At 60.0% G+C, this 13,754-nt stretch overlaps 1 protein-coding gene across 1 annotated transcript in view; it reads left to right on the top strand.

Annotated features, from left to right (window-relative positions):
* The first annotated feature begins 956 nt into the window (after positions 1-956).
* The window catches only part of GSE1 (Gse1 coiled-coil protein), a 104,460-nt gene continuing 91,662 nt past the window's right edge, over positions 957-13,754 (top strand). Inside the window, exon 1 of the mRNA XM_077786386.1 lies at positions 957-2,912. Within this exon, the coding sequence (XP_077642512.1) occupies positions 957-2,912 (1,956 nt within the window). The remainder of the gene's footprint in view (positions 2,913-13,754) is intronic.

Raw genomic sequence — 13,754 nt, 5'->3', positions numbered from 1 at the left:
CTTCCGCGGTGCCTATTGTCCAAGGACAGCAAAGTGCTTTCCAAGCATTAAATCTTATCGCGGGCTGCGAGGCAGGTAAGGATATACCGGGATTATTGCATGCGCCGCTGAAACGCCGCCAGCTCCGGCTGGGAACGCATCAGCTATTTACCAGCGAGTGGCAAAGCGACGCAGCATTTTAGGATCGAGCGGGAAATAGAATCTGGTATCGAACTGGAACAGCGGCAGTAGTTTGAAAGTGGAAAATAAATTACCGGGGGTGCTCGGGACACCGAGTTAATGGCTGGAAAGGGCAGGAAAGGCTCGGTGCTTGGGTGGGATAAGTCCCGGCGGCGTGAAGCAGGACACGGTGCCTGTGGGGAGTGGGAGCCGCACAAAGCGCCGTGCTGTGGTTAGGGGGTGGCGGGTGGGACACTGGGCACGGCGCGGGCGGGCCGGTGCGGGGATCCCCGCGTGGGGCCGGCCATAAACCCCCTCGGGGGTGGCTTTGTGAGTCCCCACGGCCCTCCCCCGTGGGGTCGCTCCGCGCCGGGCTGGCGGCGGGCGGGCGGGTGGCAGCGGCTCGTTCCTCCCTCCGGGCCCCCCCGGGCGGGCCGGTCGCGGAGGGGGGGCCGGGGAGGAGCCGGGCCGGGGGCGCCGGGGCCGGGAGGCGGCCGGCAGCCGCCCTTCCTCCGCGCCGCCGGCGGGACCCAAACTTTCGCACCGAACTTTTATCCCGGGTTTATTTTTGTTGCCGTTCGTGGATATTTTGTTGCCGTGGGGAGCTGTTTTAATTTTTTTTTGTTGTTGTTGTTGTTGCCGTTGTTTTATCATAATTTTTTTTTTTTTCCTCTTTCCTTTCTCGCTGCCTTCCCCCGGCGGGAGGAGGCGGGCGGAGGGGTGGGGGGGAGCGCTCCGCAAACCCGCCCCCCGAGCCTGCGTGTCCGGCGGAGCCGCGGGATGAGCCGGGGGCGGCGATGAGCGCGGCGGGGCCGGGGGCGGCGGCGGGGCCGGGGGCAGCGGCGGCGCCGCTCTCCCGCAAGCAGCGGCTGATGGCCGCGCTGGCGGCCGGCGAGGCGGCGGCGGCGGCGGGTGGGGGCGGCCCCGGGGCCGCGCAACCCCCGGCGCCCCCGCTCTGCTGCTTCATCTGCGGCGGCGGCATCAGCCGCGGCAAAGAGCTGAAGCTTCAAGTGCGACCCCCCCGCGACCACCGGCCCTTCTTCCCCTTCCTGCAGCACCAGGAGCCGGCGCCCGGAGCCCGCGCCGTCTCGGCGGAGGGCTGCGCCCTGGTCTGCGCTGTCTGCCGCTGCTTCCTGGGCGAGCAGTGGGACTCCTTCGAGCGCAGCCGCACGCCGGTGGAGAAGCGCATGTACTGGCTCAAGCGGCCCCATCAGTGCGAGGCGGCGGCGGCGGCGGCGGCGGCGGCGGCGGGGGGAGCCGGGCTGCGGCGGGGGGCCACGGGCTGGGACCCCGCCGCGCCGCCGCGCCGCGCCACCGGCCACCCGGAGGAGGAGGAGGAGGAGGAGGAGGAAGAGGAGGAGGAGGAAGGGCCGGCAGCCGGCTCCGAGCTCTCCGAGCTCTCCGACGCCGAGCCCCTCTCGGAGCCCGAGGGGGCGGGCGGCGCGGCGCGGGCCCCCCCGGCGGCGGGGAGCGAGCGGGGACCCCCCTGCTGCTCGTCGGACAGCGAGATCAACATCACCAGCGAGGAGGAGGAGGAGGAGGAGGAGGAGGAAGGCAGCGAGCGGCCCGCTTGGGCAGCGGGCACCGCCTGCTACATCTGCGGCAGCCCCTTGGCGCCCGGCGCCCAGCACCGCGTCCACGTGCAGAAGCAGGAGAAGAGCTCGCCGGGACCTTTCTTCCCGTTCCTGTGGCTGCACAGCCCCCCGCCGGGCGCCCAGCCGCTGTCCCCCACCGGCAGCACCCTGGTGTGCCCCTGCTGCTTCGCCTCCCTCATGCAGCAGTGGCAAAGCTTCGAGCTGGCCAACGTGCCCGTGCTGCAGCGGCTCTACGTGGTGCCCCTCAGCGCCGGGGCCATGCCCCCCAAGGGCCGCCGAGGGATGAAGGAGGACGGCACGGGCATCCCGCCGGTGCCCGAGGCTTGCTACCTGTGCGGGGAGGAGTGCGGCAAGGAGGCGAGGCCGGTGGCGGCCAAAATCACCAACGGCAACGCGAAGAGCACCATGCATTTCCCCTTCCTCAGCCTGCTGCCCTGCCCGCCCGGCGCCAAGGGGTTGAACAAGCACTGGGAGGTCAGCAGCTGCCGCAAGTGCTTCGGGGTGCTGCAGGACCTGTGGGCCATGTACAGGGCCTGTCACAACGAGGAGCTCATCTCCTCCGTGCAGAGTTTCCTGGGGAGGTACCACCAGGTCTTCTCCGCTGGTGACCTCTCCGGCCACCCCGCTGTCATCAAGTCCGGCCCCACCTCTGTCTGCTACATCTGCGGGGCCGAGTTGGGAGCTGGCAAAGAATTCCAGCTCAACGTCAACCCTCCAGGGCGATTTGGGGAGAAGGAGCCCTTTTTCCCCTTCTTGACGGTCTACCCGCCCGCCCCGCGGGCCAGACCGGCCGACTCCACCGGGCTGGTGGCCACCTGCATCCTGTGCTACCACGACCTGCTGGGACAGTGGCTGCAGCACGAGGGCAGGAACTCCCACCACCCCAGCAGCGCCTGGTCCCGGCAGTACAAGGTGGAGACCTTCGTCTGCTTCTTCTGCCGGCAGGAGAAGAAGCGATGCCTTGGATTAAAAGCGGTTCAAGTGGCCAGGCTCCCCGTCTTCCTCTACACCCTGCGCGTGGCCAACAGCCTGCTGGTGGACGATGGCAAGCAGCTGACCATCGGCGCCTGTGCCGAGTGCGGGGCCGTGGTCCTGGCTGGCAAGAGCATGACCCCGCCAGAGCTGCTGGCAGTGGCACCCCCGACTCTCCTCCCCAAGGTAAGGCAGCTGGTCCAGACCCCATCCCTCCTTTCCCAGCACTTCCCACCTCTGGAATCCAGGAGGAGTTGGAGCAGTGACATAGATGGATGCTCTTCTTTTGGGTCTGGGTCCTGGGGGTGAATGCTAATGGATGGGGTGCCTTTAGCAGTGAACTTTTGGAGCTGTCAAGCTGCGAAGGGAGAGATAAAAATCCTTCCAAGAGGTGGGAAGAGCCAAAACGTCTCCTGTTCCAGAATTGTCTGTGCTGTTGGCAGCTTCGCATGAGGGAGGTGGGAGCCAGGACAGAGGAAATCCCGACCCTGTCCCTCTTGCCATCGAGGGTGCTCAGAGGTGCCAGGGGGTTAGGATGACTGCCTGGCCTGCCCTCCACGGGAGCATCCTTGGGAAGGAGCTCATGGGCTCTGTAGGAAACTTCCCAACTTATCCCCAGTTTTACAAGGTGCCTTAATGAAAGGATTTCCCTTGGAAAAGCCCTGGCTCTCCCCACAGCTGATGGTTGGGCTCCCCCCACCCGTGCTGCTCTGGTTGTCCTGCACTGAGGGCTCCCCAAAAGCCCTGCAAGCCTGAAGGGTTGGCCCAGGTGCTGCCAGATTCCCCAGCTGCTCCTTTCTGTGGCTCCCCCTGGGGTTACACAGGTTGCTTGGAGGGCACCACCTCAAAAGCACATGGCAGAGCAGAAGTTTATCCCTCCCAGGCTTGTCTTTCTCGTGGGATAGGAAAAGAACAGCTTTTACTCCCAGATTTCCAGCTTGTGGGAGCTCTCCAGAGCTGCTGCTCTGCATCACCGAACCAGGCCCCAGGCTGGGCTCTGTCAAATGCCAACATCCCAAATCCCCGAGGTCATTTTCAAAGCCTTTCAGCTCCATCCATAGCCAGAACCCTGCAGCTCTCTGAGGCACTGGCATTTTCTTTAGAAATGTAAACCAGTCCTTCCAAGACAGCGCTCCTTTTCTCTCCCACTGCTCTCCCTTGGCTGCTTACAAATATAATTTCTCATTCAGCTGTGCTGGCTCCTGAACTAGGGGGGACACTGCTTGGAAAGCCACCAGGCAGGAGCTGCATTCACCTGGAGGGTGCCAGGATGGCACGGGAGGTTGGGTTGGCACCGGTGCTGGGAATCCTCTGGAAGCTGTTGCTTTTGGGGGGTTCCCCCCCGGGTCTGTCCGCCTGGGCTGGATGGTCCTGACATAATTTTGGGTCATTTGTGGATGCAGGTGGTTTATTTTCATGGTTGCTGGGTGTGGTGGTCATGGGTCTGGTGGCACTTTCAAGGTGCTGGTGGCCATGGAGGCGTCGGGGGTCAGGTGAACAACCCGTGGTGCTGATGTGCCCCAGCTAGGTGCAGCTGATGAGAAGGGCATCATCTGCATGTCCCCAGCTGGTTTTTCAGTCCTCTGCCCTCCTGGTGTCCCCAGGCCACCTCATGGGGACATTCTGAACAGCAATTCTGCCCCAGCATGGGTGGGCGCTCTGGGTGCTTCCTGTGGGGTTCTGCAGTGATCCCCCCAGGTCCCAGCGTTTTTCGGGCACGCCTGTCCTCGTCCCCACTGTCCCCAGTCCCCAGCTCCCAGGAGGACACGCAGTGTGTCACGAGGAAGGGACGCTGTTGAGTTCCTCCTCTTGTTCCCAGGTTTGCTAATGAGCAAATTAAGGGGCTGCTGCAAGGGGCTGATGGCAGGAGGGACAGCAGAGCTGCCTGGGGACATCGTGGCCAGGCTCTGCCCTGCCCTGCTGGGACTCTGGCTGCCCAGAAGGTCCTGGCACATTTTCCCTCCCTGTCTCCACATGCTTTCCAGCAGGCTGAGACCTCACAGATGTCAAGGTTATTTAAAACATGGCTTAATGCTTGGGTAGGGCACTTGGTTAATTTAGCTGTACCCTTGTTCAGCCGTGCTTGCTGCTGAAAGTCACCCCAGATGAGCCTTTCACTCTTGTGTGACACCCAGGCCCCCATTCCAGTGGGACCAAGCTGGAGGGAACGAGCCTGAGCAACTAAAACCATCTCCCCAGTTCTCCTTTCAGCTCTGCAACTTCATTCTTGGACTCCACTTGATTTTTCCCATCCCCTGCACACAGCTGTGGTTTGCTGCTCTCTCGCCTGTGTGTGCCTGACACAAATGGCTCAAAGCTTGAGGTCAGATACCCCAAAAGCCACCAGACACCCCCACGTGTCCCTCTTTTAGCAGGGCAGCAAAAGCAGGGTGGGGCAGAGGTCCTCTCTGTGACAGTGTGGAGGTGCTGATGAGGGACCCCCACATCTGAGGCTGGTCAGGGGGGAGGAGCCACCGATATTTTGGATGGGTGGTGCCTCTGCTGCTGGTTTGGTGGTGGGGAGAAGTGGAACAAGCGATGCTCTGTGGAGCTCTGGTGGTGCCTGAGGTTCTCCCTGCTGCAGGAGGATCTCCTGGAGGTGAGCTCTGCAGAACCCTGCTGTTCTTGGCACATGTGGGCCGGGTTTGGGTTGTCCCTTCCAAGGAAAAAAGGCAGTGCTGGGTGTAGAAAGGGCACCTGGCTTGGGCATCCTTTGGCCTGTCGCCCTTGGTGCCCAGATGTGCACGGCAAAAATGGATTTTCTTTCCAGCTGTGCCCCTTACAAGGGGAAGCTGTGTAGATGAATGCACTTGCTGGTGTAGAGCTCTGATTTTGGGGTATCCAGGTGGGAAATCTCCTGCTGATCTGGATAAATGACCTGTGCATCCCATTGGGATGTGCATCCATCCCAGGAGGAGCCGGTTCCTGGAGCAGCCACTGCTGGGAGCCATGGCTTTGAATAAACCACAAAAATGCCCAGATTTGGAGACTTGGTTGCTTCCCAGAGGTGACAGTGACCTGTTCCTGGCTGGCTGTGCCTTCTCAAGACACTCCTGGGCTCTCCAGCCCGCTCCACAGGAGTGAGTGATGCATTCCCAGCTCAAGGGCTGCTTGTCCTCAGCCTCTCTGCTGTTCTCAGTGTCTTGTGCTCACCAGAAGAGCTTCCCCTGTCTTCCCACTCTTCCCATCTTCACCTTCCACTGCTCTCTCAGCACTTGTATACTGTTGGAATCTGTGGTACTGATGATTCTCAGATTGTAGAAAGTCTCTGTCTTTCAGCCCCGCTGCCAAAGCAGAAGCCATAATTGATCTGTGCTGGTTTCCAGGTTGTTTATTCTGTTGATCTCTCACATGTTCTGCTGCCCTGCCCAGCTCTGTCCTGCAGGGCAGCGTGTGGGGCTCTGCCCTCAGTGGGATGTGACAAACATTAAATACCAGAAACTCCCTGGGCTGCATTTACAATAACGTGCCAAGATCTGTCACCTACGTTGGACAGTGTGTCCCCAGCCTGAACCAACAGAAAAATGCCAACACCACAGTGAGACATGGAGGGCATGAAGAAGGAGAAAAAGGACAAGGCACACCCAATTTCCTCCATCTTGTCCCCTTTGGACCCCTCATCTAGAATCCTAGAATTTTACTTTTGCATCCGTGCCACACTTAATTATTCCTTATATCAAACCCTCAGAGCTGGTAATTCATCCTGTAAGATTGAAAACTCTTTTCCATGGCCAGAGATCACAGCCAGTGTCTCTGGGGCTCTGTCCAGGGGGTTCCTGACCCCTGCCAGGGTCCCAGGGCAGCCAGAGGGAAGCCCTGGATTCCTGCCGTATACCTGTAAAAGTCATCCCTCTTGAGGTTTTCTGGGTTTTTTTTCCCTTAAATGCAACTTTTTGGCAAAACTTCCAGGTGCCTGGAAAGCTGTGAAATCCTGCCATAACTCTAGCAGAGCTGTTCAGGACAGCCGAGTGATCAGGCCCAGCCCTCACGAGTTCCTGACCGCCGGGTCCTTGTCACCTGCGCCCTGTGACAAGGTGACCCACGCGGTGGCTGAGGGATCTTCTCGGGGTGGATTTCAGTAAAGGCTTCGGCAGCATTTCCCACAGCATTTCCCTGGAGAAACTGGCTGCTCGTGGCTTGCATGGGTCGCTGTTCCATGGGTAAAAAGCTGTCTGGATGCTGGGCCTGGAGTGTGGCAGGGAATGGGGATGGGGCCCGATGGTGGCCGGTCACCAGCAGTGTCCTCAGGGCTCAGCGCTGGGGCAGCAGAGCTGGGAAGGGCTGGAGGATCCTGAGGGAGATGGAGAGGGATTAGAGAATTCCTGAGGGAGTGGGAAAGAGGCTGGAGGATCCTGAGGGAGATGGGAAGGGGCTGGAGGATCCTGAGGGATTTGGAGAATCCTGAGGGAGCTGGGAAGGGCCTGAAGGATCCTGAGGGAGCTGGGAAGGGGCTGGAGAATTCCTGAGGGAGTGGGGAAAGAGGATGGAAAATTCCTGAGGGAGATGGAAAGGGGATGGAGAATTCCTGAGGGATGTGGAGAATCCTGAGGGAGCTGGGAAGGGGCTGGAGGATCCTGAGGGAGATGGAGAGGGATTGGAGAATTCCGAGGGAGTTGGGAAGGAGCTGGAAAATTCCTGAGGGAGTGGGGAAAGAGGCTGGAAAATTCCTGAGGGAGATGGGAAGGGGATAGAGAATTCCTGAGGGATTTGGAGGATCCTGAGGGAGCTGGGAAGGGGCTGGAGGATCCTGAGGGATTTGGGAAGGCACTGGAGGATCCTGAGGGAGCTGGGAAGGCACTGGAGGATCCTGAGGGAGCTGGGGGGCTCAGCCCGGAGCAAAGGAGGCTCAGGGACCCTCCTGGCCCTGCTCAGCTCCTGCCAGGAGGGGACAGCCGGGGGGTCGGGCTCTGCTCCAGGGAACAGGGACAGGAGCAGAGGGAACGGCCTCAGGGCAGGCTCAGGGTGGATATTAAGGAAAATTTCTCCACTGAAAGGGTCATCAAGCTCTGGCACAGCGTGGAGCTGCCATTCCTTGAGGGATTTAAAAAATGTGGCCCTTGGGGACATGGTCACTGGTGGCCTTGGCAGTGCTGGAGAAGCAGTTGGACTCGATGATCTCGGAGGGCTTTTCCAGCCCAAACAAATCTTGGTTCTGTGCTCAGTTTTTGGTGCTGCCATGGAGGTGTTGGCGCGGAGCTCCTCGGGAGCAGCTGGATCTCCCAGCCTTGTCCTTGGGCCAGCTCCTGGGAACCCCGTGGTGTTTTCCATGCCCCATTCCCACTTCTCAGAGCACACCTGGGGCTGCTGGTGTGGGGCTGTGCCTGACAGGGCACGGTCAGGCCCCAGGGGCTGAGTTCACTGGGTTTGCTAATTGCCAGCAGTGCTGTTGGCTCAGCTGGGGCTTTGGCCCCTTCTGCAGGTTCCCAGCTCCAAAGGTCATGGCTGCATTTCCAAATCACCGCGTCGAGCTGACAGCTGTTGGTGGGCACTTTCCTTTTGGCTTTCCAAAAAGGTTTTGGGCAAAAATCAAAGAGTTTCTGTGTTCTCCACTAAACCTTGTCCTGCTGATGCTGAGCAGCAGCCAAAGCTCCTGGATGCCAGAAAAACAAACCCAGAAGGCGGGGAGTGATGCCTGAGCCCTCCTCCTGCACTGCACCAGGCCACATTATGGGATGTTTGGGTGCACTGCAGCATGAGAATTAAGAGACCTGTGTAGGAAGAGCCCCAGGCACCTCTGCCTTCTTTGCATCTTTTATGGATTTTGAAGGAAATCAAAAAACCTCCTGGCCATTGGCAGCGCTTTGGCTGGTGGTGCTTTTTTGGCCAAGCTGGTGCCACCTCTGTGTCCCTGCCCCAGGCATCATGTGTGGGCTCCAGGGGGGTGGCACAGGCTGCACTTGGCTTCTCCTCATCCCTTAAATAAGGAGCAGAGCTGGTCTTACTCATCTCAATCTTTTGGCTTCCAGCTTGGGTTGGTTTTGGTGGTTTTACCTGTGCTTGTGGCGATTTTTGCCTCACAAATTCCAGCAGATTCAGAGCAGAATTTTAGCCAGCTTCATGGGGATAAAGCTGTTCACTTTGCAGCATGTGAAGTTGTTTTTTAGTGGGGCCTCTGTTGCCTTTCAGCAGAGCAGCTGCTGCATCCAGCACCGACCCGGGCTGGCATTTTCAGATGAGATCTCAACGCCAGCATGGAGGTGGCAATATAATCATGATATGACTTCATGTCTCGGGGCACGGCCTCCTTTGGGATCGTGTTCCCAGATGGCAAAACAAAGAAACACCACGGGGAAAATGTGCCCCGGGCTTCCTCCTGCCACCGAGGTCAGGGCTGCTTTGCTATGTGGGAGCTTGCCCCTGGCTGTCCCTCCTCATCCTCACCACTTAGCCTGTGCCAGAGCCACCCCTGGGGTGGTGGCTTGTCCCCATGGGGTTTCCAGCTGGGGGTGTTTGTCCTTCAGCCACGCTGTGGGGAGCAGCACAGGGGGGTCTTTGCTTTGGCCGGGCTGACCTTGCTGGACCAGCTGTCCGAAATTCCAGGGCTCCTGTGCTGCTGCCAGCGCCGTGTCCTGCAGACCTTGTGCTGACTCCACAGCTCACCAGCTGGCTGCTATATATTTATTTTTCACCCTGCCCTCCCTGCTCTTTGCTTTCTCTGCCTGCCTTTCCCAAAAGCAGCAGCACCGCAGGGCTGGCAGCTCGAGCAGGCACCTGCCAGAAGTGCTGCTCTGACAGCGTGCTGCACCCCCCGAAACACCCTCTGTGGGCACCCTGGGGAGAGGGACCGGCTCCACTCTCACCCCGTGCGGTGAAAATGCTTTTGCAAGCTCTGGAGCATCCTCTGGAGCTGCAGCCAAGTCGGGAGAGGGGGTGAAGGGCCGGCTGGGCGGCTCTGGCTGCTGCAGCCACGCAGATGTTCTGTCCAGACACTTGGCCTTTCTCAGCCGTCCGGGAAGCTCGGTCGCAGGGGGCAGCCTGGGATGCTCTTTGGCTGCTTCCCAGCGAGGAGGAAGGACTTCCCTGCACAGCAGCGCGGGTGCCTGGTTTGCCAAGTGCATCAGGAATGGCAGGAGCTGGCTTTTCACCCCTCCAGATACCAGCTGGGTCCTGTCCTGACACCTCTGTCACTGTCCTTGCGTGGCAAGGAGCTGTCTCCATCTCCCAAGCAGGTTTTGGGGACCCATGTTTTGGGGCACCGGGCACAGCTGGATTACCAGGGGTCTGTTGACACCTTTCTGGCTGCAGGAGGTGCCCTGGATCCATTCCCATGTCATTTTTTGGGGTGGGGAGGGCTCTGTTTGCTCCTTGATGGCACTTTGGCTCCTTTTTTGGAGACGGTCCTGTGCTGCTGGGCAGCATCTGGCCACATGTTCCTCCCTGCAGCAAGGAAATGTCCCTCTGGTGTGTCAAGGGCACGCTGCCCTCCTTGGGGACTGCCAGGGTGGGGACTTGGGTGCAAATCCAGGGAGATGGTGAGGCTGGGGCAGGAGCCCTGCTGGCGGTGACAGCCTCCCAGCCACGCCGGGCTCTCTCTCGCTGGGAGCAGCTGGCGGTGGGAGCCTTTCCAGCAGCACAATTCCCCCGGGCCCCATCCCAGGGCTGTGACAGCCCCGGGTCCCCACGGCCAAGGCGGGTGGCAGCGGTGCCTCGGGCGTGCCTTGGCTCCTCGCGGCGCCGGTGCCACGTGCCGGTCCCCGCGGGGCTGCTCCGTGCCAGGGGCTGTGCTCCCGGCCATCCCAGCCTGGTTGCCCTCCCTGGGCCTTGTGGAGGGTGCCAGAGCCCCGGTGCCAGCCCAGGCTGCTGCGGGCAGGTCGTGGTTTGCTGCCGGTGCCGGGTGAGCGGCTGCTGCGGCCTCTCCCCGGCACACGCGAGCCGAGCCGTGCCCTGGCTGCATGAACAGCCTGGTGCAGCTGCTCTGGCTGCTGTGTGACTCCTTTTCCCTGCTGGATCCTCGGGAGCAGGGCAGGGATGAAGGGGATGGCTGCAGGGTGGATTTTTGGCCGGGCTGGGAGAAGGGTGACGTTACCTGGGTGCGCTTACAGCCTGGCGTGGGTATGACGCTGCTTCTCCCTCTTTGGTTTCCTTCTTTTCCTCCCCCCTTCCACGCTGGCACAAGTGCTGCCGGGCTTTAGTAGCTCTGGGGAGGCTGGAGTCATCTGTTTACCCACGGAGCTGGCGGGCTTGGAGCAGCAGCTGCCCCGGCTTTCCCTCTCCATCCTGCCGGAGAGGTGCCTGTGCCGAGCCTGCCGTGACCTGCACTGGGGCTGAGCGAGCCTGGGGCTGCTCTGGGCTGCCTCACACCCCATCCCATCCCATCCTGTTCCATCCCATCCTGTTCCATCCCATCCCATCCCATCCCATCCCATCCCATCCCATCCCATCCCATCCCATCCCATCCCATCCCATCCCATCCCATCCCATCCCATCCCATCCCATCCCCTTCCCATCCCATCCCATCCCATCCCCTTCCCATCCCCTTCCCATTTCCACCCCATTCCCACCCCCATTCCCATTCCCACCCCAGGAATGCGTGGAGAGAGTTCGGGCACCCCCACAAGGGATGGGGAAAGGGCAGTAGGTCTTGCAGGGACTGCTTTGGTGAAGTTTTGTTTTCCACTTTAGAGCTGAAGCAAGGCTGGGACCCAGCTGGGACGGGAGGGAAGGTCCTGATGGGAGAGGGGTGGTGGCCACCCCGCAGCCAGGGCTGTTCCCCCCTTGGTTTGGGATGGGCAGCTGCCTTCCCTGGCCAAAGGGCAGCAGCCTGGACTGCTCCCAGGCTTCCAGCCCTCTGTGACCCCCCTGAGGCTGTGTCCTGCATGCTGTCACCCAGTGTGTCCCCAGCCCCTGCTGTTTTGGGGCTGGGGGTTCCTACTGTGGGTGCCCATCCCTGCAGGATGTGCATCCCACGGGCACAACCCCCTGCAGGTGGAGTTTTCCCAGCTGAGCCTCCAAAATGGCTTTAAATGTCCTCCCCAGCTTTGCTCCTCCTTGGAAACGGGGAGTGCATCATCCGATGGGGCTGAGGGGCCACCAGCAGCCACCTCTGTCCCTGGGACACCAGGGAGGGACCTTGGAGCTGGGAACATTTTGGTGACAGCCAGGACCTTGGGCTCTCGCTCAGGTGGGACAGACAGAGCTGGGAGGGAGGGACACAGCAAATTGCCACCATCCCTTTCCAGCATGTTTCTGCAAAGGGGCTGACTTTACATCGAGTGCTGATGATTCCAGTTATTATCCTGGCCAGGAATAACTATATTTATTTATATTTATATTTATATTTATATTTATATTTATATTTATATTTATATTTATATTTATATTTATATTTATATTTATATTTATATTTATATTTATATTTATATTTATATTTATATTTATGGATGGATGCCTCTCTCCTGCCCCTCTCCTTGTCCTCACTGCCAACCCAGCTGCATTTTCTTCTCCCCATCTCTCCCCCGTGCTCTGGGAGCAGGCAGCAGGAGTTATCCCGGAGTGAAAACACTGCAAAGACAAGGCCTTTCAGTTCTCCCTGGAGGCAACGGTGCCAAGGTCAACCGGGTGTGGGGACAGGGCTGGGTTGTCCCTGCTGGCCCTGCTCTTGGTGCAGGAGGCACCCAGGGGTGTCCTGGCAGTTCCTGGTGTGCAGCTCCCAGGGTGACCCAGCTGGTCCCAACGTGGGGCTCCCGGGGGTTCCTGGTTGTTCCCAATTTGGGGCTCCCATGATGTCCTGGTTGTTCCTAGTTTGGGGCTCCCAGGGGTCCTGGCTGTTCCCAGTTTGGGGCTCCCATGATGTCCTGGTTGTTCCTAGTTTGGGGCTCCCAGGGGTCCTGGCTGTTCCCAGTTTGGGGCTCCCAGGGGTCCCAGTTGTTCCCAGTTTGGGGCTCCCATGATGTCCTGGTTGTTCCTAGTTTGGGGCTCCCAGGGGTCCTGGCTGTTCCCAGTTTGGGGCTCCCAGGGGTCTCGGTTGTTCCCAGTTTGGGGCTCCCAGGGGTTCCCAGTTTGGGGTTCCCAGGGGTCCTGGCTGTTCCCAGTTTGGGACTCCCAGTTGTTCTCAGTTTGGGACTCCCAGTTGTTCCCAGTTTGGGGCTCTCAGGGGTTCCCAGTTTGGGGCTCCCAGGGGTTCCCAGTTTGGGGTTGTTCCCAGTTTGGGGCTCCCAGGGGTTCCCAGTTTGGGGTTGTTCCCAGTTTGGGGCTCCCAGGGGTCCCCAGTCTGGGGCTCCCAGGCCGGCTCTGCTGCCTGCAGACACAGTCCAGCTGCTCCGGCTGCGGCGTCTCTGGAGGGGAGATGAATTCGCTCCTGCCGTCTTCTGTTTTCAGTCCAAAACATCTGCACAGTAACTGGGAAATCTGGGCTTTCTCCTGCTTCTCAGCCAGGTCCTGTCAGCCTTTTCCTCTTCCAAAAAGGGTTTTGGTGGTTGTTTTTTTTTTTTTTCCCCCCTCCCCTTCCCGCTATTGCTTGTGCTGTGTAACCTGCTCCCTGCTGTGCATCCTGTCAGGGCTCTGCTTGGATTTGACTCCAGAAGGAGCATTTGGAGGGACCTCCCCACCTCAGCCACCTCCTGAGCTCAGGGCTGTGGATGCCCAGGAGCAGATTTTCCTGCGGGGCTGTTCCCTTGTGGCACTGGGATCACCCAAGCTGCTCTATCACTCATTCCAGTTTTTTTTTTTTTTTTCCCTTGCTGATCCTGCATCCTGGAGCCTGGGTGCCTCATGCTGTGTGCTCGGGGCTGGACAACCCCTCCCAAAAGCTGGCACTGGGGAAGCATTTCAGGCTGCAGGGTGGCCCCCACCCTGCTCCTTGTTCTTTCCAGCAGTGAGTGGCTTGGCCAGGCTGGCCCTGGGCTGGCCAGGACAGCTCTTGGCTTGGCAATGTCCCACACGGGTGAGGTTTGCTCCGCAGCCGCTGGCTCGGGCTCCTGGCACGGCTCTGGTGGGTGCTGGGCACCTCCTTTTCCTTGCTGCTGCTCCCACCATGCCGTGGGGACCCTCAGGAAGTGTCACCCCAATACCTGAAGCCCTGGAGGAGGG

Source organism: Lonchura striata, chromosome 13 (genome assembly GCF_046129695.1).
Source record: "Lonchura striata isolate bLonStr1 chromosome 13, bLonStr1.mat, whole genome shotgun sequence".
In the NCBI taxonomy this organism is placed as follows: domain Eukaryota; kingdom Metazoa; phylum Chordata; class Aves; order Passeriformes; family Estrildidae; genus Lonchura; species Lonchura striata.
The sequence above is the reverse complement of the archived record's forward strand: the minus strand, read 5'-3'. Positions and strand labels throughout refer to the sequence as shown.